Source organism: Danio aesculapii, chromosome 5 (genome assembly GCF_903798145.1).
Source record: "Danio aesculapii chromosome 5, fDanAes4.1, whole genome shotgun sequence".
In the NCBI taxonomy this organism is placed as follows: Eukaryota; Metazoa; Chordata; class Actinopteri; order Cypriniformes; family Danionidae; genus Danio; species Danio aesculapii.
In genome coordinates this window covers 4,113,243-4,139,713 of record NC_079439.1, presented here as the reverse complement: position 1 = coordinate 4,139,713, position 26,471 = coordinate 4,113,243, and the positions used below count along the sequence as shown (strand labels likewise).

At 38.2% G+C, this 26,471-nt stretch overlaps 1 protein-coding gene across 3 annotated transcripts in view; it reads left to right on the top strand.

Moving 5' to 3' along the window:
• Window positions 1-26,471, top strand: part of LOC130228796 (carbohydrate-responsive element-binding protein) — a 111,503-nt gene that overhangs the window by 45,421 nt on the left and 39,611 nt on the right. Inside the window, exons 10-19 of one of the 3 annotated variants that reach the window (XM_056457240.1) lie at window positions 6,106-6,257; window positions 7,112-7,386; window positions 9,128-9,489; window positions 11,031-11,104; window positions 13,423-13,666; window positions 14,843-14,922; window positions 15,001-15,120; window positions 16,618-16,745; window positions 19,734-19,857; window positions 25,281-25,410. In XM_056457240.1, coding sequence (XP_056313215.1) covers window positions 6,106-6,257; window positions 7,112-7,386; window positions 9,128-9,489; window positions 11,031-11,104; window positions 13,423-13,666; window positions 14,843-14,922; window positions 15,001-15,120; window positions 16,618-16,745; window positions 19,734-19,857; window positions 25,281-25,410 — 1,689 coding nt within the window. The remainder of the gene's footprint in view (window positions 1-6,105; window positions 6,258-7,111; window positions 7,387-9,127; window positions 9,490-11,030; window positions 11,105-13,422; window positions 13,667-14,842; window positions 14,923-15,000; window positions 15,121-16,617; window positions 16,746-19,733; window positions 19,858-25,280; window positions 25,411-26,471) is intronic. The other 2 variants (XM_056457239.1, XM_056457238.1) reach the window with 2 other exon arrangements.

Sequence of the window (26,471 nt, the reverse complement as noted above, 5' to 3'; positions counted from 1 at the left end):
TAAAGGAAGTTCAGAAGTTCATTTGCGCAAGCTCTAGTGATATTTGCTGTCTGCGCTTCACTTTCAGGGTGTTTCTGGTGCAGTGAATGAGTTTAACCTCTAGTGGAGCTTGAGGGATTTCCCTTCAGGGCATTTCCTCATGTAAGACAGGATCATTTAGAGGCTAAAGAGTCAATGACTGAAGACTGAAAGTCAGGGAGGAAGTGCTCAGCCTTGAAGAGTGAGGCATTTGTAAAATGAATGCATTTACTTACATAATTTGTGTGCTAATTTGTCTTCTGTCAATGCAAAGAATATGATAGATGATACAGGAAGATGTAGAGCAGGTATGTACTGACATTGGGCCGTTGAATTATTAGAAAATAATTCACTCGAAGTGTTGCATAATTTTCAGATAATTCAATTCAATTCGATTCAATTCACCTTTATTTGTATAGCGCTTATACAATGTAGATTGTGTCAAAGCAGCTTCACATAAAAGGTCACAGTAAATAGGAACAGTGTAGTTCAGTTTGTAGTGTTTAAGTTCAGTTCAGTTTAGTTCAGTTCAGTGTGGTTTAATAATCACTACTGAGAGTCCAAATATTGAAGAGCAAATCCAACGATGCGCAGCTCTACAGATCCTGAACCATGCAAGCCAGTGGCGACAGCGGAGAGGGAAAAAAAACTTCACTAATGGCGGAAGTGAAGAAAAAAACCTTGAGAGAAACCAGGCTCAGTTGGGCACGATCATTTTAATTTCTCCGCTGGCCAAACGTCTTGTGCAGAGCTGCAGTCTCAGTGGCGGAGGCTGGAAGCTGGCCTCAGCGAAGACTCGTCTGTCTCTGGAGCATCACAGGAATCAGTCTCATGTTCTCCACTCCTCCATGACCACCACAGTAGCTGCTCAGGATACGGCCTGGTCCAGGATATGGAAACCTTGGGATCATCTCGTCGTTGGTCTTGGATGGAATCAGTGACTCTGCATAGTCTGAGGGCCTCGGGAAGAGTATCCCCAGGTGGAAATGGAGAATAAAGAGAATAATTAGCGTAGCTGATGTTCACAGTGTATATCAACAAGATGCAGAACCTGTGTGGAAGCCCCCTAAGTGGTGCACTAAGTGTATGCTTTACTGAACAGATAGGTCTTTAATCTAGTTTTGAATTGGGAGAGTGTATCTGAGCCTCGGACGTTATCAGGAAGGCTATTCCAGAGTTTAGGAGCTATAAATGAGAAGGCTCGACCTCCTTTACTCGACTTTGCTATTCTAGGTACTACCAGAAGCCCTGAGTTTTGAGACCTTAAAGAGCGAGTTGGATTGTAGCGAGACAGAAGATTGGTTAGATAAACAGGAGCTAGATTATTTAAAGCTTTATATGTAAGAAGCAATATTTTTATTACAGATTAATTTAAAAGGCCGGAGTCAATTATTTTACTTATACCATGGTTCCCACACTTAAAGACATTGGTCAGGGCTGCGTTTCCTTATAATGTCTCTCAGTAGGCTATGAATATTCTAAAGGTAAATCTTAACTGAAGGTATACCATTTCTTGGTGTGTTCTCCAATCTATAATGTAAAGAGGCTTCTTTTTTTTTTTGTTTTATATATCTTTAAGGGTTTTTCACCTTTATTATGATAGGACAGTGGAGATTTCAGACAGGAAAGCATTGGGAGCAGAGAGGGGAAGGATCGGCAAAGGACCTCGAGCCGGGAACCGAACCCGGGTCACCGTGAGCACGTCGGTGTTATATATCTCCGCACAATACCACTAGGCTATTGGCGCAGACTTAAAGAGGCTACTTAATGTTGACCTTCGTACTTACAATGTTGCGAGCTGCTGCCCCTGCTGGTGGTGCTGAATTGTTTGATATAGAACTGCAAATAACTGTTTACTTATGGCCCATTTTCACTGAGTGGTACAGTACGGGTCGGTACGCTTTTATGGTCATTTCCACTGTCAAAAGGTTCCTAAAATCTAACCGTACAGTACCACTTTTTGGCTAACCTTTCCAAAGCGTACCTAACACAACAAAAGGGTACCAAAAGGCGGCACAAGATGCACAGCTGAATGCTATTTGTTTACAGAGAAACGTCACTAGTGCATACACAAGCAGGAAAATGAAAACACTGGAGGCGCCATTTTTAAATAGACAGCTGAGACATTACATCGTAATAATATATACATATAATAACAAACCATGGTCTACCCGGAGTCAAACAAACCTTGTCTTTGTCGATGAACAGCCGCAAAGCCAAGAAGAAGAGCAGAATCTGCCATGGGTCCTGTTGTTGTTTACGAGGCCGTCTAAAAAGCGTGAGCGGTTTCACTTTCTCTAGAGAGCTCACGTGCGTCTGTATTTGAAATAATGAACTTGAGCTGATGATAATAACATGCACGTGAATATTGAAGTGCTTCTGACATCCTTTCAGAAACGGACAAACGCGAGAGAAAGCGTGAAAAAACAAAGGAGAAGCGTGAAAAAACAAAGGAGCAAATGATTCTTTCAGACACCTAAAACATGAACAAACATGTTTAATTATTATCATCATGTTTTGGACTGTTATGATCTCGGAATGACAGAATTACTATTTAACAAGATGTTAACTTTACATGTGCTGGTGAAGAATAAAGATGAGAGGTTTGTACTGACTGTATAAGTTTCGTATCGTTTATGAACCCAAATAAGGCCTAAATGTATGTTTTGGGTAATTTGTTTTATTTGTAATTGGTAACATTTCAGAGACTGTAAGGCTCTGTATGTGTTCATAAATATTTTATTTATTGTATATAATCGCAGACGTTACTGTAGGCTATTTGGCATGATCTTTAATCTGCAGCTATAATCAAATCCTGTTTATAGAAAGGTTAGTAATGAACATTTACAGTATTTATTCATAAGTATTTATGTGTATAAAGCCTTTGTTTAGTAAGAAGTGCTTCTCATACGATATGTGAACTTCACGAGAGAATGTCGACTGCAGTTTTCTGTCGAACACCATGCCTACCAAAAGAATAGTGCAGTTTAAACATCGCATCCTGTTATATTGTTGAATTATTATATTGTTGTTTTATCAAATTTTATGTCGTATTTTGACACTCCTGTTATTCAGCAGTGATTAAACTTTACAGTAATGTTAGTTTGTTGATAAGATTGCAAAGATTATTGTTCATTTGATACTGAAGCTTTATTTGCCATTTATAAGAGATTTATAAAGCATAAACAGTTCTCACTATATTAGGTCACACAACTGCATAGTTGACTTAATAAAGCATTTATTAACATGCATAGTAACTATTACTGTCAGGATAGGGGATAGAACCCGGGTTTCTGGCGTGAGAGGTAAGTCACGTCCCTACTGAGATACTGGGAGTTGAAGAACCCAAACGACGAAAAGCAACTTGCTTCTTAGTGGAAGTTTACTGTTAACAAAAAAATCTTCAATAAGGGATAAAAGTAAAGTGAGGCAAAAGCAGAGTCCTCCGATATGAGTATATAAGTCATTGAAGAGCTTAGCATAATAACTAAGATGTTTTACAAAGTAATAACTCACAGTAGTTGACAGGCTTGAATCCACAACAACTGAGCAGAGTACAGATGAAACTGAGGCTACTTAAATAGAAGAAACTAAACAAGGCACGTGTGAAATCAATTACACTGATTACGGATATCAAAATGAAAATAACGACATCTAGTGGACAAAAAACATTACAAGAAAAGCTAAGATAACAAAGGGCAAAACCCTGACAATTACCATATGCCTGAATAATAAAATATATAAACGTTAATTTCAATAGTTTATTAATCATTTACTAACTCATTCTGAACGATCTTGAACACCTCCAAGTACTCTTATATACAAATGATTTGTAAATAATGCAATACTTAATTTAGTAATGATAAATCAACCAGTCACAAAGTATGAAAGTACAATTATTAAGGACACTAAAAAATTATTCAAAGATGATTGCTTGGATTTACTCAATATTTTTACGTTAAGTGGTTGTAAACAATTTATTTGGGCTGAATTTAAACAAACAAATTAAGTTGAACATTGCTATATTTAATTTGTTTGTTTAAATTCAACACAAATAAATAGTTTGCAACAGTTTTGCATGCAACACTTTTTTCAGTGCACATTATAAATGTGGTTATAAGTCAAGAATACAGCATTTGTAGCTGCAGTTATAAACTGCTTACTAACGTTTATTAATGTAGAGTTAATGCTTAACAAATAATGAATTAACTCGATTTTAATGCTTAAATGATTCACAGTGTGTAGTTATTATAAAGTGTTACCAAATATTCCTTACAAATATATTTTTGTCCCATGTTAGCAGACCACTGTAATCCACACATGTGAGTCCAGCGGTGCTCTCATAGCGGGGAAATGGAAACAAAATCTTCGTTGTGGCATATTTATAATTGCAACACTGACGACCCATGTCTCCAAACAATTCTTCTTTTTCCACTTGTTTTAATGGCAACACAACGTGGCGTCTCTCTAACAACAGTCTTCGAAGCTATATCATGCATATTATTCCTCATACACAATAGAGCGCGCTGATTGGTTCAAACCAAGTCTTTCTCATGAATTAATGCTGAAAACTCAAAGACGTCACGTTGTACCCGCCAGTACAGACATCCAGTCTCCACACTGGAATTCACACAAGGATCTAATCGGCGTGACGCAGCTTCAAAAATTTCTTTTCAAGCTGGAAGAACGAATTTGCTCTAAACAACGCAAAAACAACCAAATTTCACTGTTTAGTGAAATATACATGTCCTAATAGTGTTTATAGCAGCGTGGGAGACATATATGACTGTCAACAGCTCAGAAAATGTGTTTTGGTCATAGACTGTAAAATATATGGACGGAGTATCCGTGACGTCACCCATAGGTTTCTGAACACTGCAAAAGAAGCTACAAGAAGGCGCGGCCAACCGTCGCCATTTTGTTCGCGCGCCATCGCACCCACGGCGGGATACCAAACAAGGGCAAAGAGGCGGAGAGTGAGTGGAGCTACAGACACCTGCTGGCACTTTGCTTAGACCTGGCAGACAGACTTTACTTTGGGACAAACGCTTGATACTTTATTACCTGCGACTCGTTTGTGTTCTGACCACATGTGCTTGGCTGTACACTATATCAATAAAGTGTTTAGTCTTTTAAAAACACTGGAGTAATACATTGAGCCACTAAACATTGTTCTTATGATGTTTTTCTACAGGAGGAAAACTCGAATTACTTCCAAACACTTCAAATATAGTGTGTGTTAGTAAATGCAGGACTATTGATGAACTCCAGCATAACACTGTATGATAACGCTTCAGATGACTGTTCTAGAGCCTACAGCTAATCAATCTGTCAGATTCTGGAGTGCTTTATGGGTCTAAAGAAAAATATTAATGATAAATGATCTTAAATAAAACAAATACATTTATAGAGATGGTATACAAGTATATAACTTTACTCACATGGGAAACGGAGGCCACGTGAATGGTTTGTGAGCACAATTAACTGCACACAGCATCCCATATCATCTGATAATTGTAAGAAATAAGTCCAAAAGGCAGCTGACTGTGTAAAGCCACATAAAACAACACAAAAATACGATGAATATGCCGAGATCAGTGGCTAATCTGCCAGATTCAGCTGAGGTGAAGTGACGGTGACCAGCGAGACCTAGCTGTCACTCAAGTGGCCACGCCCTTAATTATGCAAACTCAATATAACCTAAAATAAAGGAAATGGATGAGTTATAAAAAAATTCACCCCCTCATAGTTGTCATGGAGGGTAATAATAGCTATATGACCCAAAATCGTTCTTTGTACCAGGCTGTAAACACCTTTTTTTCTGCTGTAAAGTTGGCCATTCTAACAGTGGGCTCAATTGCACTTTGCTCTATTATGGAGCCAGGACTAGCGGAATTTTGATGAATTGCAGTTTCAGTTACTTCCGTATTGGCTTCCCGAGGGAGAGCGGGAGGTTGCCGCTTGGTTTTGGTTACCCTTTAAGTAACTTAAAAAAGCTTTAATAACATAGCAAAATGTCTAAAAAGCAATATGAATATTTTATGCACTGTACGTGTCCAGAATCAACCATGTGCTCATTTCTTTCAGACATCTTCATGAGTTTCCGTGGGCAGCCGACAGAGCCTGTGGGTTTCTCAGACTGCAGCTTCTTCGAGAGTTCATCCAGTGGTGTGTTTTCTTCAAATCCTTCATCTGTGGTCAGCACTCAGATGATACACACTGGATCTATGCTAACACAGGTACACACTGATTTGGAAAGGGGAAAATAATTAATTTCTATATAGAATAATAATAATGGCATCACAGTGGCGCAGTGGGTAGCACAATCGCCTCACAGCAAGAAGGTCGCTGGTTCGAGCCCCGGCTGGGCCAGTTGGCATTTCTATGTGGAGTTTGCATGTTCTCCCCGTGTTGGCTTGGGTTTCCTCTGGGTGCTCCGGTTTATCCCACAGTCCAAACACATGCGCTATAGGAGAATTGGGTAGGCTAAATTGTCAGTAGTGTATGTGTGTGAATGACTTTGTTTGGGTATTTCCCAGTACTGGGTTGCAGCTGGAAGGGCATAAGTTGGTGGTTCATTCCGCTGTAGCGACCCCTGATTAATAAAGGGACTAAGCCGAAGAGAAATAATTTAATTTAATTTAATTTAATTTAATTTAATTTAATTTAATTTAATTTAATTTAATTTAATTTAATTTAATTTAATTTAATTTAATTTAATTTAAACCATTTTTATTTAATTTAACCCCCCCCCACACACACAAATACCTCCCACATACCCACACACTCACACGCACCCCCCCACACACACACACACCCTCACACACATAAACACCCCCACACACAAACACACATACCCTCCCAAACACACACCCTTCCACATGCACACAAACACGCATACCGCCACACACGCACAAAAACAAACACACACAGCCGCACACGCACAAAAACACACGCATGCCGCCACACACGCACAAAAACACACAAATACCCCCCTATCACACACACACATACCCCCCCTACACACACACACACACACACAATTAACCATCCTTCCAAACAATTTAACCTTTCTCCTCCTCCTCCTTCTTAGCCTCCTCTCTCAGCTGAAAGTTTACCCCAGCCTTCCTCCTCTGTAAACCTCCCCGTACCCCCTTACCCACGCCACACCATAAACCCTGACATGACCTTCAACCCCAACGCCGAAACCTCCGATCCCAAGTTCAAAGGTCACACAGAATACATGAGTGATTTCCAGCACCCTCTGCACCTCTCATCCGGCATGTCTTCATATGGCCAGCAGGGGGCGTTCAGCAACACAGAGATGGCTCAGGAAAACCCTTACCCAGCAGCCTGCCTCAGACCAAGGTTATTATCCTTTTGCAGTTGTAAATTTGTGTTAATTTTGATGATATGTCTAAATTTGCTGCACATTTCAGTTTTGTTTGAGTTCGTTTCATTAATGGTTTTGTTAGTTTTAGTATAGTTGTTATTCTGTCAACACAATTCTGTTGAGTATTTATATATTTTACACTGTTTCCCAGTGCTGGGTTGCAGTTGAAAGGGCATCCGCTGCGTAAAACATATGCTGGATAAGTTGGCAGTTCAGTCCGCTGTGGCGATCCCTAATTAATAAAGGGACTAAGCTGAAAAAAAAAATGAATAAGTGAATGTTCGAACAAACACAGATGCAGTGAATGCAAGAAATAGAAAGTATGAAGAAGTCAGATAAATTTCTTCATATATAACATCATACTGTATATGTAGTTAAATGGACCGTTCACCCAAAATTGGGTGAAATATAGGTATGAAATTCACTCACTGGCCACTTCATTAGGTACACCTGTCCAACTGCTGGTTAATGCAAATGTCAAATCAGCCAATCACATGGCAGCAACTCAATGTATTTAGGCATGTAGACAAGGTCAAGACGATCTGCTGCAGTTCAAACTGAGCATCAGAATTGGGAAGAAAGGGGATTTAAATGTGGCATGGTTGTTGGTGCCAGACGGGCTGCTCTGAGTATTTCAGAAACTGCTGATCTACTGGGATTTTCACACACAACCATCTCTAGGGTTTACAGAGAATGGTCTGAAAAAGAGGAAATATCCAGTGAGCGGCAGTTCTGTGGGCGCAAATGCCTTGTTGATGCCAGAGGTCAGAGGAGAATGGCCAGACTGGTTCCAGCTGATAGAAAGGCAACAGTAACTCAAATAAGCACTCGTTACAACCGAGGTCTGCAGAAGAGCATCTCTGAACACACAACACGTCCAACCTTGAGGAGGATGGGCTACAGCAGCAGAAGACCACACCGGGTGCCACTCCTGTCAGCTAAGAACAGGAAACTGAGGCTACAATTCACACAGGCTCACCAAAACTGAACAATAGAAGATTGGAGAAACGTTGCCTGGTCTGACGAGTCTCCATTTCTGCTGCAATATTCGGATGGTCGGGTCAGAATTTGCCGTCAACAACATGAAAGCATGGATCCATCCTGCGGTGTAACGGTGTGGGGGATATTTTCTTGGTACACTTTGGGCCCATTAGTACCAATTGAGCATGGTGTCAACACCACAGACTACCTGAGTATTGTTGCTGAGCATGTCCATCCCTTTATGACCACAGTGTACCCATCTTCTGATGGCTACTTCCAGCAGAGAACGCTCCATGTCATAAAGCTTGAATAATCTCAGACTGGTTTCTTGAACATGATAATGAGTTCACTGTACTTTACTGGCCTCCACAATCCCCAGAGCTCAATCCAATAGAGCACCTTTGGGATGTGGTGGAACGGGAGATTGGCATCATGTATGTGCAGCCGACAATTCTGCAGCAACTGCGTGATGCTATAATGTCAATATGGAGCAAAATCTCTGAGGAATATTTCCAGTACCTTGTTAAATCTCTGCCACGAAGGATGAAGGCAGTTCTGAAGGCAAAAGGGGGTCCAACCCGGTACTAGTGAGGTGTACCTAATAAAGTGGCCGATGAGTGAATATGTACCCTGAGCTCCTGAAAACCACAAAAAAAATCCTGATGTGTTTGTGAACCAAACTAGTAGTTTTAATATGTTATATGTTATTCATTTACTAAAACAACCTTGCCTCAGACACAGATATTCCTCTGGCCAATCACGGACCTGCACGGCTGCCACTTCCACAGTCATCACCCACACCGGCTCTTCCATGACCGTCCCACCAGCAGATGCTCAGCACGGGCACAGATACTCCAGCGTTGGTGAAATATTTCCTCCGTCCTCCTGCATGTCTGTGAACTACCAGCAAATGCCCGCCGCTGGACTCCATCACTGCTTCTCTGTGCCGCAGCAGGTGGGCGGAGCTACAGGCAGAGGGAAGCACAAACAAAAGACAGGAGGAGCCCAATTGGTTCCCAGGGTGATGACGTCACCAGTAACCCCGCCCACTCATACCAGCTGCCTGGCCAATCTGCTCTCGTCCAGACCTCAAGAGCGTACGTTTGTGTCTTCTGTCATTTTTTTGTTCTGTGTAGTTTCTTATATTTGCTTTTTTTATTATAATTATTTATTAATTTATTTAATTATTATTAGTTTCCTATATGAACTGGATCTTTTATTTTTTTATAATTATTTTTAGGTGTTTTCACCTTTATTGTGATAGGATAGTGGAGATTTAGAGACAGGAAAGCATGGTTAGCGGAGAGAGGGGAAGGTTTGGCAAAGGACCTCGAGCTGGTAATCGAACTCGGGTCGACGTAACCACAAGGCTATTGGCGCAGACATGAACTGGATGTTCAAATCAATGTTTCAGTTCTTGTTCTCGTCATGGTACCTGGATGGGAGACCACATGGGAAAGCTAGGTTGCTGCTGGAAGCGTTGTTGGTGAGGCCAGCAGGGGGCGCTCAACCTGCTGTCTATGTGGGTCCTAATGCCCCAGTATATTGATAGGCACTCTATACTGCTCAGTGAAGAGACGTTAAACTGAGGTCCTGACTCTCTGTGGTCATTAAAAATCCCAGGATGTCATTTGAAAAAGAGTAGGGGTTTAAGCCTGGCATCCTGGCTAAATTTGCCCACTGGCCTCTGTTCATCATGGCCTCCTAAACATCCCCATATCATAATTGGCTCATCACTCTGTCTCCTCTTCACCAATCAGCTGGTGTGTGGGGTGTGGTCTGATGCATTATGGTTGCCGTCAAGTCATCCAGGTGGATGCTGCACACTGGTGGTGGATGAGGAGATTCCCCCCCAAAAATGTGTAAAGCGCTTTAAATGTCCACAAAAGCCCTATATAAATGTACAGAATTATTATTATTACTATTAATTAACTTAGTTCTTAAAAATACAAGCATTTCTGATGAGGTAATTATTTAAAGTTATTTCAAACTATTTATATTTGATAGTATGTGCTGCTATTATTAAAACTAATTATATATAGTTAATTAGCTGAAAAAAAGAAGCTAAAAGAAAATATTAATATTATAGTTGCATACTAAAATTGCTGTAAAATTGAAATGAAAAAGTGCATAATGGGATTTTCCAAAAATCGAATTAAAGTGATCAAATTAAAATGTTTTAGTGCTAGTTTTATGTGACATTTATAATTAAGAATTTAATAGTTTAATGCTAATCAATAGAAATCTAGTTGAAATAAATAAATACAATATAAGCAATACATAACTCAAAACTGTTGCTATTGTATGGCAACTGATTGAAGTAAACTAGGTTTGTTGATGTATGAAACCAAAATCTACATGATCAAATCAAATAAAAAAACAAAACATAGATAAAACTATTTCTGTAATGGTATATATATAATAGTACCACAACACTGTTTTATTATTAATGTTTGTTGCGGCACTGTCACATTTGTTTTCAGGTGTCCTGTGTTTTGCCCTATAGACTTCCTTTGTAAATGTATTTCTGTAAATACTCTTTTGTTTACATTTTTATAAACCGAGTCAGGTGTCTAAATTGTTTTCTGTAATCAACAACAAAAAAAGATGAATATGTATCTTTTTTATTAATCTCCAGGAAAACCATCATTGAGTTTTGATGCTCCTGCAACCGTGTCAAAGGGACAAAGATCCACATCACCCATCTCTCCGGTACAAAAAAAACATGCATTTAAATGATAACTGATAATCTATAGGGGTTGTGCAATATGATTTTATATATGCATGTATGTGTATGTGTATATATACGTGTGTGTGTGTGTGTGTGTGTGTGTGGGTGTGTGTATACAGTTGCAATCAGAATTATTAAACTCCCTTTGAATTTTTTTTTTCTTTTTAAAATGTTTCCCAAATAACGTTTAATAAAGCAAGGAATTTTTCACAATATGTCTGATAATATTTTTCTTATTTGCTAATTAACATTTAGTCTTATTTGCTTTATTTTGGCTAGAAATAGTCTTCGATATTCGATAATTCGATAATACAGAACAAACCATCGTTATATAATAACTTGCCTGATTACCCTAACCTACCTAGTTAACCTAATTAACCTAGTTAAGCCTTTAAATGCCACTTTAAGCTGTATAGAAGTGTCTTGAAGAATTTCTAGTCTAATATTATTTACTGTCATCATGACAAAGAGAAAATAAATCAGTTATTAGAGATGAGTTATTAAAACTATTATGATTAGAAATGTGTTGAAGAAATCTCTCCGTTAAACAGAAATTGGGGAAAAAAATAAACCGGGGGGGTTAATAATTCAGGGTGTTGAATAATTCAGATTGCAACTGTGTGTATATGTGTGTGTATGTATGTGTGTGTGGGTATGTACATATATATACACACTTTAGAGCTAGTGCTTGAATGATTCTCTAGCGTAATGTCTAAAGTGATGACAAAACAGCTGATTTTGCTCAGATTTTAAGATTATAAGGCTGAACATCATGAAATGCCATCAGTCTACAGAGATTTCTCATTGTTTCTATGTTGCAATCGGGATATCACAATAATCCTAAAATCCCGAAAATCCAAAGCAAGCACTACCAGCAGGGGCGTAGCAACCGAGGGGGACGGGGGGATACGTCCCCTGCACTTTTAGAGGCAAACCATTTAGTGACAGGTGATTTAAGAATATAAACCTTTGAATTTCATACAGCTGTCCCCCCACTTTTAAAATGTACACTACACCCCTGACTACCAGATTACTATGGTATAAATACAGTTCTACAACATACGAAAGAGAGAGGTCGACTCAGAATGTTACTTACCTGTTCTTTAATGATTTGTGCAGTTATAGCCTGAAACTTATGTTGAGAAAACAATGTGTTTTTCTCCCTCTAAGGACTTATGCGGTCACTGTCGCCATCTTGTGTCAGAACGTCAACCGTTGCTTTCTTTGGTCTGCTCAGACAGGCTGATGGCGGCTGATGCACTGAATCTGATGCTCCGAAATTATAAATATTTTAAAATATGGAGTAAATAAACTGCATTGTTGCAATCTAAAAAACTTCGTTCTTGACTAAAAAAAAGCCTCAAAAGTACATTATGTTTTCCACTATAGACTGTAGAGTGTCCTCTGCTTGTTGCTGTATGTGGGCGGAGTAATACACAAGGGTGAAGAGGTTGTACGAGTGCTGTTATTTGCAGAATATCGCACGTCTATTAGCCAGTCAAATTCAAGATCCAGACAGAACTGTTGTATAATTATATATATATATATATATATATATATATATATATATATATATATATATATATATATATATATATATATATATAGATATAGATATAGATATAGATATATATATATATATAGATATAGATATATATAGATATATATAGATATATATAGATATAGATATATATAGATATATATAGATATAGATATATATAGATATATATATATATATATATATATATATATATATATATATATATATATATATATATATATATATATATATAAACGTTTAATTGATTGAATTGACAGAAATTATACTATATCGTGATATGTATCGATATCAGGATATGAGATGACTTGTATCATGATGTGAGAGTTTTGTCATATCGCCTAATGTATTAACTTGTATTAACTTTCTGCAATGGGTGGCACGGTGGCTCAGTGGTTAGCACTGTCGCATCACAGTAAGACGGTCGCTGGTTCAAGTCCCGGCTGGGCCAGTTGACATTTCTGTGTGGAGTTTACATGTTCTCCTCCGGATACTCTGGTTTCCCCCACAGTCCAAACACATGTGTGTGTGAATGAGTGTGTATAGGTGTTTCCCAATACTGGGTTGTGGCTGGAAGGGCATCCGCTGCGTAAAACATATGTTGTAATAGATGGCAGTTCATTCCCCCAGACAATTAAGGAACTAAGCTGAAGGAAAATGAATGAATGAATGAATGAATGAATGAATGAATGAATGAATGAAACCCTATTGTAAAAAGTGACTCTTTGTTTTTTTCCACAGCAGCCAAAGAGCAGCAGTCGGGAAGGATCACAGATTTCCCACAGCCTCCCTTGGGTCTCTGGTATAATCCCACCGCTGTCCCCGTTACACTGTCAGACACCACTGTCAGGCCACGGTCACAGTGTTTCCTCGCAGAGCAGCACCATCTCCTCTTTATTATCACAACAATCAGCGCTTCTCGTGCCCAAAACTGAGAAACTCTCCCCAGTGCAAATGCACACCAGCGACAGGAGCAGCTTAACAGGTGTGTTCGTGCATCTCATCATTATCACACAGTTTTGATGTTTATTTCTTTAAATTTTCTCAGTTTTAATTACAAAAATTGTATTTACAAAACTACAAAATGTAAACTGCAATTTAAAAGAAATGTGAGATTTAACTCGAAATTTAAAGAAATAAACGTAAAAATTGAGAGATTTAACTCAAAATTTAAAGAAATAAACGTTAAAATTGCGAGATTTAACTCAAAATTTAAAATAAACGTTAAAATTGCGATATATAACTCAGAATTTAAAAAAATAAACGTTAAAATTGCGAGATTTAACTCAGAATTTAAAAAAATAAACGTTAAAATTGCGAGATTTAACTCAAAATTTAAAGAAATAAACGTAAAAATTGCGAGATGTAAACTCTGGGATAAATTCTAGGATAAAGGTGACAATTACTACTAACACTGTGTTTGTCATTCTATTATAAAAATTGAATTGTAAAGCAGGTCACACACCAGAAGCGCCGCTCGGCGACGCACAGCGTCGTGCCCTACATTTTATAATTCTAAACATATGTTTCTATCAGGGTACACACACCAGCGCATCAAGTCGGTGGCTGTCTGCACCGCCCAGCCACGACTCAGGACACTGTTCATATTCCTGCCACGCCACAGAGCACCATCTGATTAGTTACATGTTAAATATCATGCGAATGTGCGCGTCTGGTGTGTGATACTTTTAACTGTCATGTGCGTGCCGTGTTGCGCCGCCGAGCGGAACTTCTGGTGTGCGACCTGCTTAAGATGTGCTTCTATGTGCTTTTTATCAAGCTTACAAACATTTTGAATTATTTTTGGGGAAAAAAGCAAGTGCTTGATTTATTATGTCCATCTCACAATTTTGACTTTAATTTGTTTGAATTCTGAATTGACATCTCACAATTTTAATGTTTATTTCTTTAAATTCTGAGTTTACATCTCGCAATTAAACTGTTTTGCAGTACAAATAATAAAAGAAGAAAGGTAATTATGACTTTTATCTGTGAGTTTGGACTTTTCTCTCCTGAACAGCATGAAAAATAATGTATTGAGAGATCTTTATATACAGTATCTGTGAGATATTCAACTCAACTGTAAGAGAAAATAAATCACAATGACCTTTGTTTATTATTCAGAAGTGAGCATTAACAGAAGTCTGTTTTGTAATTGTAGTTAGTTTTCCAGGAAGCATGGGTCAGACATCACCTACCAGTGCAGCAGAGAAAAGCGAGTCAAAGTTGGAGTCCTCAAGAGTATGTTTTTTTCACTTGAAACATTTTATAAGCACACAGTTTGAGTTGTGTTTCTCACAAATCTCAATGGTCTTGTAGACAGACACGCGACGGATCACACACATTTCTGCCGAACAGAAGAGACGGTTCAACATCAAACTGGGCTTTGATACGTTACACAGTCTGGTGACGACTCTCAGCTCACAACCCAGTATAAAGGTAAACAACATTGCCTTTAATCACTACACTCCCTGACAAATGTCTCATCGCCTATCCAAGTGTTAGGAAGAACAAATAATAAGTTGACTTCTAGTTGATCATTTGGTATCAGAAGGGGCTTATATGAAAGGCAAAGGCCTCTAGATGACGCTTATTTGAGCACAATAAAATCTGATCATGTCTTGATTATTAATGATTTGATTAGGACAGTAAGGTCTGACTCTGCTTAGACAAAAGTCTCATCACTGAAGCTTCAATAATGTCCTGTATAGAATATGTGGTCATGCTGCAGTGGAAACAGAATGAATATTGTGTCTGACTCCATCATGAGCTTGGAGGACTGCATCCATACATCTCTGCAATGACTCAAATCACTGATTAATAAAGTCATCTGGAATGGCAAAGAAAGCCTTCTTGCAGGACTCCCAGAGTTCATCAAGACTTTGTGTTCATCTTCAATGCCTCCTCCTTCATCTTACCCCAGACATGCTCAATAATGTTCATGTCTGGTGACTGGGCTGGCCAATCCTGGAGCACCTTGACCTTCTTTGCTTTCAGGAGCTTTGATGTGGAGGCTGAAGTATGAGAAGGAGCGCTATCCTGCTGGAGAATTTGCCCTCTCCTGTGGTTTGTAAATTAATAGGCAGCACAAATGTCTTGATACCTCAGGCTGTTGATGTTGCCATCCACTCTGCAGATCTCTCGCACGCCCCCATACTGACTGTAACCACAAACCATGATTTCTCCTTCACCAAACTTGACTGATTCTATGAGAATCTTGGTCCATGCTGGTTCCAGTAGGTCTTCTACAGTATTTGTGATGATTGGGATACAGTTCAACAGATGATTTAAGGGAAAAATCCACATTCTTTCCAAATGATCAACTAGAAGTCAATTTATTAATTGTTGCTCCCACAACTGGGATCGACGACAAGACTTTTGTCAGGTAATGTAGATCTAAGTAAAGTAAAGAAGAGTAAAGTAAAATTTGGTCAAAGTGGTGAATCTACACAAGGTTGGAGCATGGCTGTAAGGGCATCCTCTGTGTAAAACATATGCTGGAATTGTTGGTGGTTCATTGCACTGTGGCAACTCCTGATAAATAAGGGACTAAGCCAAGGGTAAATTAATGAATAAATGAATAATATACACTCCTCGTCTTTGCAAATGTATTTCAGTAAATTTTAGTTTTTAGATTACTATAAATACTTACAGGTTGCTTTAGTACACTTTAGCTGAGCTAAATTAATAGAAATGTCATCTCTAATGGATTTCAGTTTTTTTTCTTACACTTTTTCACACAGGGTTGGCAGTTCTGTATTTTGTTTTGCCTTAATTATAAAAAGTTGCATTTAAAAACTGCATGATGTGTTTACTTGTGTTATCTTTGACTAATATTTAACTTTGTTTGATGATGATCTGAAACAGACTACTAGCTTCATTGAGTATTCTTGGTTCCTCGCTGACCCTCTTTCCTGTCGTTCCTGCGGTTCACAGATCAGTAAAGCCACGACTCTGCAGAAAACGGCGGAGTACATCAGTAAAATGCAGCAGGAGAGAGCGCAGCTTCATGAGGAGGCGCAGAGACTGAGAGACCAGATCCTGGCGCTCAACTCCGCCATCAAGTCAGTCTGTTTAATCCAACTCATTAAAGTTCCTATCATTGGGAAAATGTGTCCAGGGCTACATTTTTGAGAACTGAGAAATAAGTGCTTATGGCTGCATTTTGTGTGTGTAAAACAAACACTACTGGGCGGAACCACTGAGAGCTTACCTCCGTATGGACAGCTTTTCCAGTATGACTGCTTTGCTTGGTAACTCACCATAAACTATGCTAGATTTGGGATGGGGAGCTGAGTGGGAGCGGGGTTTGAGTTTGGTGAAGGGCGGTTCCAGAAACCAAGTGAAATGAAAAGCAGTGTGAGGTTGTGGTAGAAGCATGCGGCTGTGATGCATCCTTTTCTTTTGGCTTGCTATTGAAAACACTATGGGTTGGGTTTAGGGAGGAAGGCGTGTAGGTGTGTTGATGTCAAGCTGATATATAATACATGATGACAAGCCAATGGGCTTCTCATACGGACGAGCACGGGATGTTAATATTCACAGAAATATCCACAGTGACCTCTGGTGGATTTACGAGAAATGGCAGATATGAGGACAATGTGCCACAGTAATGTATTAGAGATTGTCAAAAATGTACAAGGCGCCCACTAGTGGATTTGTCAAATGAAAACGTAGTTCAGGGTACGTATTTCTCGGTTCTCAAAAATGTATACCTGGGAACATATTTCCAATAAGCCTGGGTTGGTTTAATCTGCTATACTTGCATAATGTGTGTGTGTGTGTGTGTGTGTGTGTGTGTGTGTGTGTGTGTGTGTGTGTTGTATAGGCAAATTCCTTCATTTCGGTTTACAAGGAAGATATTTCACTGTAAAGACTGAAATTGAATGAAGTCAGACAAAACTTGTCCTAATTGCTTGCATTCTCCAGCGAATTATCAGTTAACACACACACACAGCCTCTGTGAGCAAAACGACCCCAAGGATGAGCTCACAGGCATTTTTGTTTGTATATAGTTTATAATTACAAACTTAGATAAGAGTTTCTCTTAACTCTTAATCAACCAGTAGACTACACATGGCTGTAATAGCCCAATATTATAATGAATATTTGATCATTACCGTAGCAAAATCCTTAATCAATTGACCCTTCGCTAAGCCCCGCCCTCCTTAGTTACTGTTGCTACGCCTGCCAGGCTTTCGTGCCAGGCACGTCTTTTACAATGTGTATGCGCCAGTGTCAGACATTGCCAGGGATATAATTAGTAGTTTTTGGTAAACAGGTGAGAGATCCGATAAAGCCAGACAAAAAAGACTGCAGTATGCATTACAGGTGTATATTCACGACATAATAGGCAACCGATTAGAGAATAATGTAATCAAAATTGAAGCTAAGTTAACCTAGCCGCCTCATACGCTGACCATTCAACAGCTTAGTTCATGCAGAGGAGGATAGGTGAAATTCATTCATTCATTCATTTTCTTTTTGGCTTCTTCCCTTTATTAATCCAGGGTCGCCACAGCGGAATGAACCGCCAACTTATCCAGCACATGTTTTAAGCAGCGGATGCCCTTCCAGCTGCAACCCATCACTGGGAAAAGGTTAAATTTAAAAACAATCTAATAATAACAAATTAAACCGTGATTTCTCTTTTAGCCAAAAAAACTGATAGACTATTGTTGTGCAATAAAATATAGCGTTACTAACCGACGAGGAAACTCGCATAGACAGTGCTTCGACATAATTCATTCAGAAAGAACAGGCAGAAAGGGGAAATTGATGGATTTTTGCCGAATATTAGCATCATTGACCCATAACAATGTACAGTACCTATTACTGTCAGTATGTTTGTGTGCTTTATATACCGTTTCTATTCTAATTTGCAGTTAAATTGTTACAATAAATGAATTGTAATGCAAATCAAAGTATAAATAGCAGAAGTAAACAGATTTTCCCTACCAGCAATCACCAATGACTAAATCTCCAAAAGACGGATTAAAACATCAGTCAATTGTAGCTCTGACATGGGCATGAGGGTTATAAATGACTGAAAAGCAGCTGCGGGTGAAGTATATTGATCACAAGTGCTCAGATTGGGATCACATCTCAGTTTTGTTCTGTTGAAATGTAATTATAAATATTCGTGGCTTGAAACAGATGGAAATATGATTTGCTATTAGTATGACTACTATGACACGGGCTAACGGAGCAGTGCGCATAATATCGAGCGGAAAAAAAACAAAAAAAAAACAAGGAAAAAGACAGTTGGGCAGCATAACCTGCTTTGTATTTTTGTCGGAAACACAGTTCAGATCTGTTTACGGTAAGAGGTGTGTGAGTTATTGCTATCTATCACTGAATGTGTCAGGAATATTGAAAACAAAACCAACTTAACCCCGCTCTTTTAGCGCCCCTCACAGAGCTTGATCCATGCTAGCATTTCTCCCCTTGGGTTTTAGAGTTTGGAAATGGAAAAAAATTCCACCATCCCGTCCAAACTTTTAGGATACCGGGTATCAGATTTGCATAACCCATAAGCACAATGCTTTGGCTTGTTTCCCTCGCTTGAAAGCTTGACAGACCTCCTGCGTGTAGCTACGGTTGCTAAGCCACGATTGGTGTGTGGTCGTTTTCGGGTGTGGCTTAGCAAAGGGTCAATTATCAATATCTAATTGTCAATCATCAGTATATGATGATCAATGTTAAAAAGTTCCATCACAATGTGTGAGCATGTGTGTGTGTGTGTGTGTGTGTGTGTGTGTGTGTGTGTACTTTTTAATATTCTTGTGGGGACTTGAATGCACAAAAACTCATGGGGAATTTGTGTCCCCATGGGTAAACATGCTTATAAATCACACAGAATGAAGTATTTTGAAAATGTAAAAGTGCAAATTGTTCCCTGTGAGGGTTGGGTTTAGCAGTAGGGGAGAGAATATACGGTTTGTATAGTAGAAACATCATTACATTGGGATATAGGAACAAGTCTGTGTGTGTATGTGTGGTAGTTCAGAGGAGAAGTTAACACTAATGCATTATTTTGAAACTCTGTTTAGTTTGTGTCAGCAGCAGCTCCCCGCTACAGGCGTTCCAATAACGCGGCAGAGGTTTGACCACATGAGGGAGAAGTTCAGAGAATATGTGAGAGCTCAAACGCTGCAGAACTGGAAGTTCTGGATTGTATCCTGCAAAGCTCTGTGTCTGTGATGAACCGATCAACCCATACTGCATGAAAAATACTACTAATAACATATTATAGCAAACTCCCTGTAAGGCAAGTCATTTCTTTGGGTGGCCATCTGTGAAACGCCTCTTGGGCAGTATGCTCAGGCATTATGTTTGACTTGGGAAACCTCAAATTCTCAAACTGTTTGCCAAGATTACGATTAAACTTCATATTTGGAATCACCAAAACAGTTAAGCATCAACTGTCTCATAAGTTTAGTATCTAAACCAAACAAAATCAGCATTTTTTCAGGTTTCCTAATCTTATACGCATCCACACTTGAAGGGAACGAGATCACGACACCAACCTCATTTATGGCCGTGTTACACATTATCATCCTCTGCATAATGCTTCGTCCGATCGCGAAAGTGACTCTTTGTTTATAAGTTTGTGGGTGTTTGAGCAGTTGCTGTACTGTGCGTTTAACAGGACGGACTGTACCTCGCATTCGTTTCATACAGATTTCAAGCTTTATGTGGATATATTTCTTATGTCTGTGAAGCAAGTACTCGCTGAAATTCTAGTGCATTTGTTGACCAGCAAACTGTCGTAAAAGCACACGTCTGGTCCGAGCTTCTCCCCCCAGAGAATCGTCAGTCTATATCAATCGATGATTGGCTCCTGTACTTGTAGGCGGGGCTTCATTCGCCATATCAAAGAGCATAGAATCACCAAGAGGCGACACTCTGTTGCTATTTAGGAAACAGCCACTAGATGCCGCTAGTGTCACGCGGCAGCCATTTTGGAATGAAAATTCCAATAGGAAAACAGCACAGATAACTAACGTTGGACAGAATGAATTAAAATATTGAGTTAAATACGAGTTAAAATGAGTACATCCTCTTTGAAAAGTTACATTTTAAAATAATATACCAATAAAAACAGATAATTTCCAAAATGTTGACAAGACTAAGTTTAATACATCTGATATCTAAAATATCTGTTTTACATAAAACAAAGTAAGGTTAACTAAATAACTTCATTACAATTTTTTTGTTTTACTCAAATTAGAGTGAAGCAAAAATAAGTATACGCAACAAAAACTACATTATCTGGTAGTTTGTATGGCCTCCATGATTTTTGATGACAGCATTAAAAATTATGAATAAAAATATGTATAAAAATAATAAATAAATACAATTGGTTCAATTCAATTCACCTTTATTTGTATAGCGCTTTTACAATGTAGATTGTGTCAAAGCAGCTTCACATAAAAGCTCATTGTAAATTGGAAGAGTGTAGTTCAGTTTGTAGTGTTTAAGTTCAGTTCAGTTTAGCTCAGTTCAGTGTGGTTTAATATTCACTACTGAGAGTCCAAACACTGAAGAGCAAATCCAACGATGCGCAGCTCTACAGATCCCGAACCATGCAAGCCAGTGGTGACAGCGGAGAGGGAAAAAAAACTTCACTAATGGCAGAAGTGAAGAAAAAAAACCTTGAGAGAAACCAGGCTCAGTTGGGCACGACCATTTTAATTTCTCCGCTGGCCAAACGTCTTGTGCAGAGCTGCAGTCTCAGTGGCGGAGGCTGGAAGCTGGCCTCAGCGAAGGCTTGTCTGTCTCTGGAGCGTCACAGGAATCAGTCTCATCTTCTCCACTCTTCCATGACCATCACAGTAGCTGCTCAGGATACGGCCTGGTCCAGGATATGGAAACCTTGGGATCATCTCGTCGTTGGTCTTGGATCGAATCAGTGACTCTGCATAGTCTGAGGGCCTCGGGAAGAGTATCCCCAGGTGGAAATTGGAGAGACTTGCTTTTTAAATAAAAGCTTTATTAGTCTTTTTTTTAACAGACAACTCTGGAAAAAATACTATGTGCTATTATAATATAATTCTCCAACAAAAATCCCATTTTGAAAGTCATGTTAGTTTAATTTAATATGTCAGTATAAATATGTATTATGCCAGTGCTTAAACTATCAAATTAAAGTAGTTTATAGTAATTACACCTATAAGTGACCGTTTCAAGAAAACAAGTATAGTTAATATATTAAACATGAAGTCTGTAAAATAAACTATTATAAGGGCTGATAATCACCAGTCTATGGTTTTAAGTGTTGTATTGTCGTCTTTCAGGTTGTATTTTAGCTTTATTCTTATATAATTATTTTTTAGGGTTTTTCACCTTTATTATGATAGGACAGTGGAGATTTCAGACAGGAAAGCATTGGGAGCACAGAGAGGGGAAGCATCGGCAAAGGACCTCGAGCCGGGAATCGAACTTGGGTCGCCGTGAACACGTCAGTGCTTTATGTCAGCTATTGGCACTAGGCTATTGCCATCGACGTTGTATTTCAGCTTTGATGCACTTTTTAAATGAATAAATAAAAACAAAGCAGCTGCTTGCCATCGCGACCGCAGCAGATCCAATGGACGGCTGATCGCTTTCACTCCAAAATGGCGGAATCGCTGTGCGCTGCTGTTGCAATGGAACGTTCTATTGAGTGTCTCCTCTTGGTGATTTTAAGCTCTTTGGCCATATTGACTGTTACACTTTTCCCCATTCAAATTAATACAACTGACATGTCTTGTGTATTCTATAGTCTTCGCCTCATTCTTCATGAATGAGCGGGTGCAGCCATTGGAATCTTTTTGGCTCGACCCTTCCGGTCTCACTCACTTGAATTAATTTTCAGACATTAAAATTAACTCTGTAAGCTGCTTGATGTTGAAAACTGACATTTTCTTATTATAGTATTCTACTTTTATGTATAGTTGTCAACACACTTGTTTGTTGAGCGAGTAGTTTGACCATTTTCTGCCATTTATTATTCCTAGTCCTTTCTCCCATTGGAAATTCTAAAACAATCGCTAAAACGAGTACGCTTCCGCATCGCAAAATATCATCAATGGAATACACAAGACATGTCACTCGTATAGTTTTGAATGGGGAACAATATAATGGTCGATATGCCGAATAAAGCCCCACCTACTAGTACAGGAGCCAATCATCGATTAACATAAACTGATCTTCAGGGGAGGGAGGAGGACCAGACGTGAGTTTCTCTGCTGATTTTGTTTGATTCAAACATGTAGATGAATGAAACCTAAGAGACGGTTGTTGTTTATTTCATTGGTGATTCCTTAGATGAAATTTAATTGTCAGCTTGGCTAGCAATTTTGGAGAATTTGATGTTTCCCCATTCAAACAGATCGACTAAACATACTGGCTGAGAGGTGTTTCACAGATGGCCACTGAGTGAAGTGACTTCCCTTAAAGGGACTTGGGTAAAAGTTTGATGTTTTAGTGTTATTACAGGTTTTCTTAGTTGTTTACACACAATTACTTGTACTTCAGACACATGACTACAACATGTAACTGATGCACCAACCCCCCTGAACAAATTCTGCTGATCTACAAGCACAATTCCTGCTTCACACTCAATTTGCAGGTTTAAACACACACTTTTTTCAAAACACTACACACAATTCTCTGCATTTGGCACCATTTTCATGCAGAAAATCTCTTGTTTTACAAGGAACACTCTGTCATTCACAATTGTAAAGTCAGTTGTCCTACTTTGCATGCTAACTCATCACATAGGTAAACACCTGCCTCGCATTATTCCAATGTAGAAATCAGAGCTCATCTGGTTCATAACTGGTTCACCCATGTTTTTAAGTTGTTTATCTCCCTCCATATTCTCCATTCCTCAAACTTACTGAGGAATTTCTTTTCTGCCTGGGGATGGAAAGTGTGTAACTGAAATCCACACACACGTATACCCCCTCTCCAAGCTATAGCAGTTGATGCTTTTCATGGCTGGATTCGCCATGCATGGTGACATTTCCCCTGCTGCTTGGCCAGACCACAACAGAAAAGAGAATACAGTATAGCTGTTTTTTTTACTGTAACTGTATTTATTAAATACTTCTGTTGATGGCATTTCTAGACCACGTATAGTGTGCAACATTGTGTTGGTTGGGATGAACCCAGTGTACACTGTTTTTGTGGGAAAAATACAGTAAAACTTAATTGGTGTATTTGTGTGTGTTATATAAAATCAATATTCTGAAATATTTTACAATGCACTTCTGTAGGCCTGTGTACTGTCTGTAGTAAGTGTAACACTGAACAAAACAAGGCTTACAGTAAGTCATTGTGATAAATGGAGAAGAAGTGCTCATAGTGTTTTACATTAAGCACATCAGTGCTCGACTGGTTCTTATAAATGTCTATTGATGTGATGTTTGTGCGTGTCATTTGGAAACAAAATACTATTTTGAGAAGAAATCACATTGTTTTTAACGTGAAGTTTCATTTTGCAGGAGAATTGAAGGGTTTTGCCCAATGTGTGTGTGTGTTTTCTGTGTAGAGTTCTGACAATATGAGACATGCTTCAGAAAATGTGTCTAAACAATTGGGAAAAACTGTAAGAGAATCAGTGTTTAGAGTTATATGTAGGGCCAGACGGAATCTGCGGATGTTTTTTGCTATTTCTGCTAAGAATTTTGGGTGAAAATCTGCGGATTTCTGCTGAATTATTTTGGGAGTATCATAACGAAAACCTTAATATGTGAAATAAAAAATAATATCTTTTAAACTTTTATGTAATGTTTAAAATGCAAATCCAATTAGATTCACTTTATTTGGTAAACAAATCAAGTCTCTCATATAATATCTCTACTAAACGACAGATAATATTACTGTACAAACTGCATTGTACATAAATCAGATGAACATTTTCATATTAGTCAATAATATTACTGTAATTATGTTTAAAAACTGAATAAATATAGCTTTACACACATTTACTCAAGTAAGTAAACAGAATTAATGATGGGATAAAATCTGCCTAATTCTGTGCGTGCAGATTCCGTGTGGGCCTACTTGTATGATGTATCTTCAAGAGTTTATCATAACATATTGTTTTCCTGTTTGTCGTTATTACATCATGTTCATAATATCACATCTCATGGACCCCTCGCTGTGCTGTGTTTTATAAAACCCATTTCTAAGCTTGTGTTGGGCGGCACGGTGGCTCAGTAGTTAGAATTCTCGCCTCACAGCAAGAATGTCGCTGGTTCTAGCCCTGGCTGGGCCAGTTGTCATTTCTTTGTGGAGTTTGCATGTTCTCCCCGTGTTGGCATGGGTTTCCCCCACAATCCAACCACAGGTGAATTGGATTAACGAAATTGGCCGTAGTGTATGAGTGTGTGTGTGAATGAGAGTGCATGGGTGTTTCCCAGTACTGGTTTGTGGCTGGAAGGCCATCCGCTGCATAAAGCATGCTGGAATAGTTGGCGGTTCATTCCACTGTGGCCACCGTTGTTCTTTAGACAACTGGTGCACTTCCAGAATGTTTGGTGAATCTAGTCTCTAGCATCAGTGCTGTCGAAAGTGCTTTATATTTTCCTGAACTGCTGTTCTCTCAGTTCAGCATCATCATCGAGCCGCTGTTCGAGTCATTTAACAGTATGGTTTCCACAGCCAGTGTTGATGATCTGTGTCGCAGCACGCTCTCCTGGCTGGACCAGCACTGCTCTCTGCCCACGCTCAGACCCAGTGAGTGACCGCTTACTATTTTATGTACCTCAAAACATTTTACTGCCTGTTTAAACTACATTCATATACAGTTGAAGTCAGAATTATTAGTCCTCATGAATTATTAGCCCCCCTGTTTATTTTTTCCCCAATTTCTTTTTAACGGAGAGAAGATTTTTTCAACACATTTCTAATCATAATAGTTTTAATAACTCATTTCTCATTTCTTAGCTAGGTTAATTAGGTTGAGGTTAGGGTAATTAGGCAAGTCATTGTATAACAAAAAATTATTTACTGCTTTTATTCTAGCCGAAATAAAACAAATAAGATTTTCTCCAGAAGAAAAAATATTATAGAAAATACTGTGAAAATTTCCTGAATCTGTTAAACATCATTTGGGAAATATTTGTTGGAGGAGAGCGAATAGTTTTGACTTCAACTGTATACTTTACTCTAGGATTTCATAGAATTTTACATCGTGTTGCCACAATTTTACCAATATCACATTTATATTTGATTAATAGAAAGTTCAAAAAGATAGCATGTTATTGAAACAGGATAATGTCAATAACAGAATTAGATAATTAGATAATCATTTATTTGAATAACAGAATTTTTTTTTACATTATGAATGTCTTGTTTTCATCAATTTCATGTGTTTTTTTCTTTAAAATTCAATAAATTTTTCTTTAAAATTCAATTTCTTTAAAAAAGTTTAATTAATTAAATGTATAGAAATCAATAAAATCATTAATAATCATTAATAACAGAATTAAACATTAGATCATTTATTTGAATAATAGAATAGCTTTTTTGACATTTTAAGTGTCTTTACTATCAATTTTCATCAATTTCATGTGTTCTTTCTGAATAAAAATAACTTAATTTCTTTAAAAAAGAGTTTAATTAATTAAAATATCATATAAAAATCAATAAAATCATTAATAATCATTAATAACAGAATTTAACATAGTTAGATAGTTTATTTGAAAAATAGAATTATTTATTATTATATTATTTATTATATTTATTATTTATTATTATATTTATATTTATTTATTAAATTATTTACTTTTTTGACA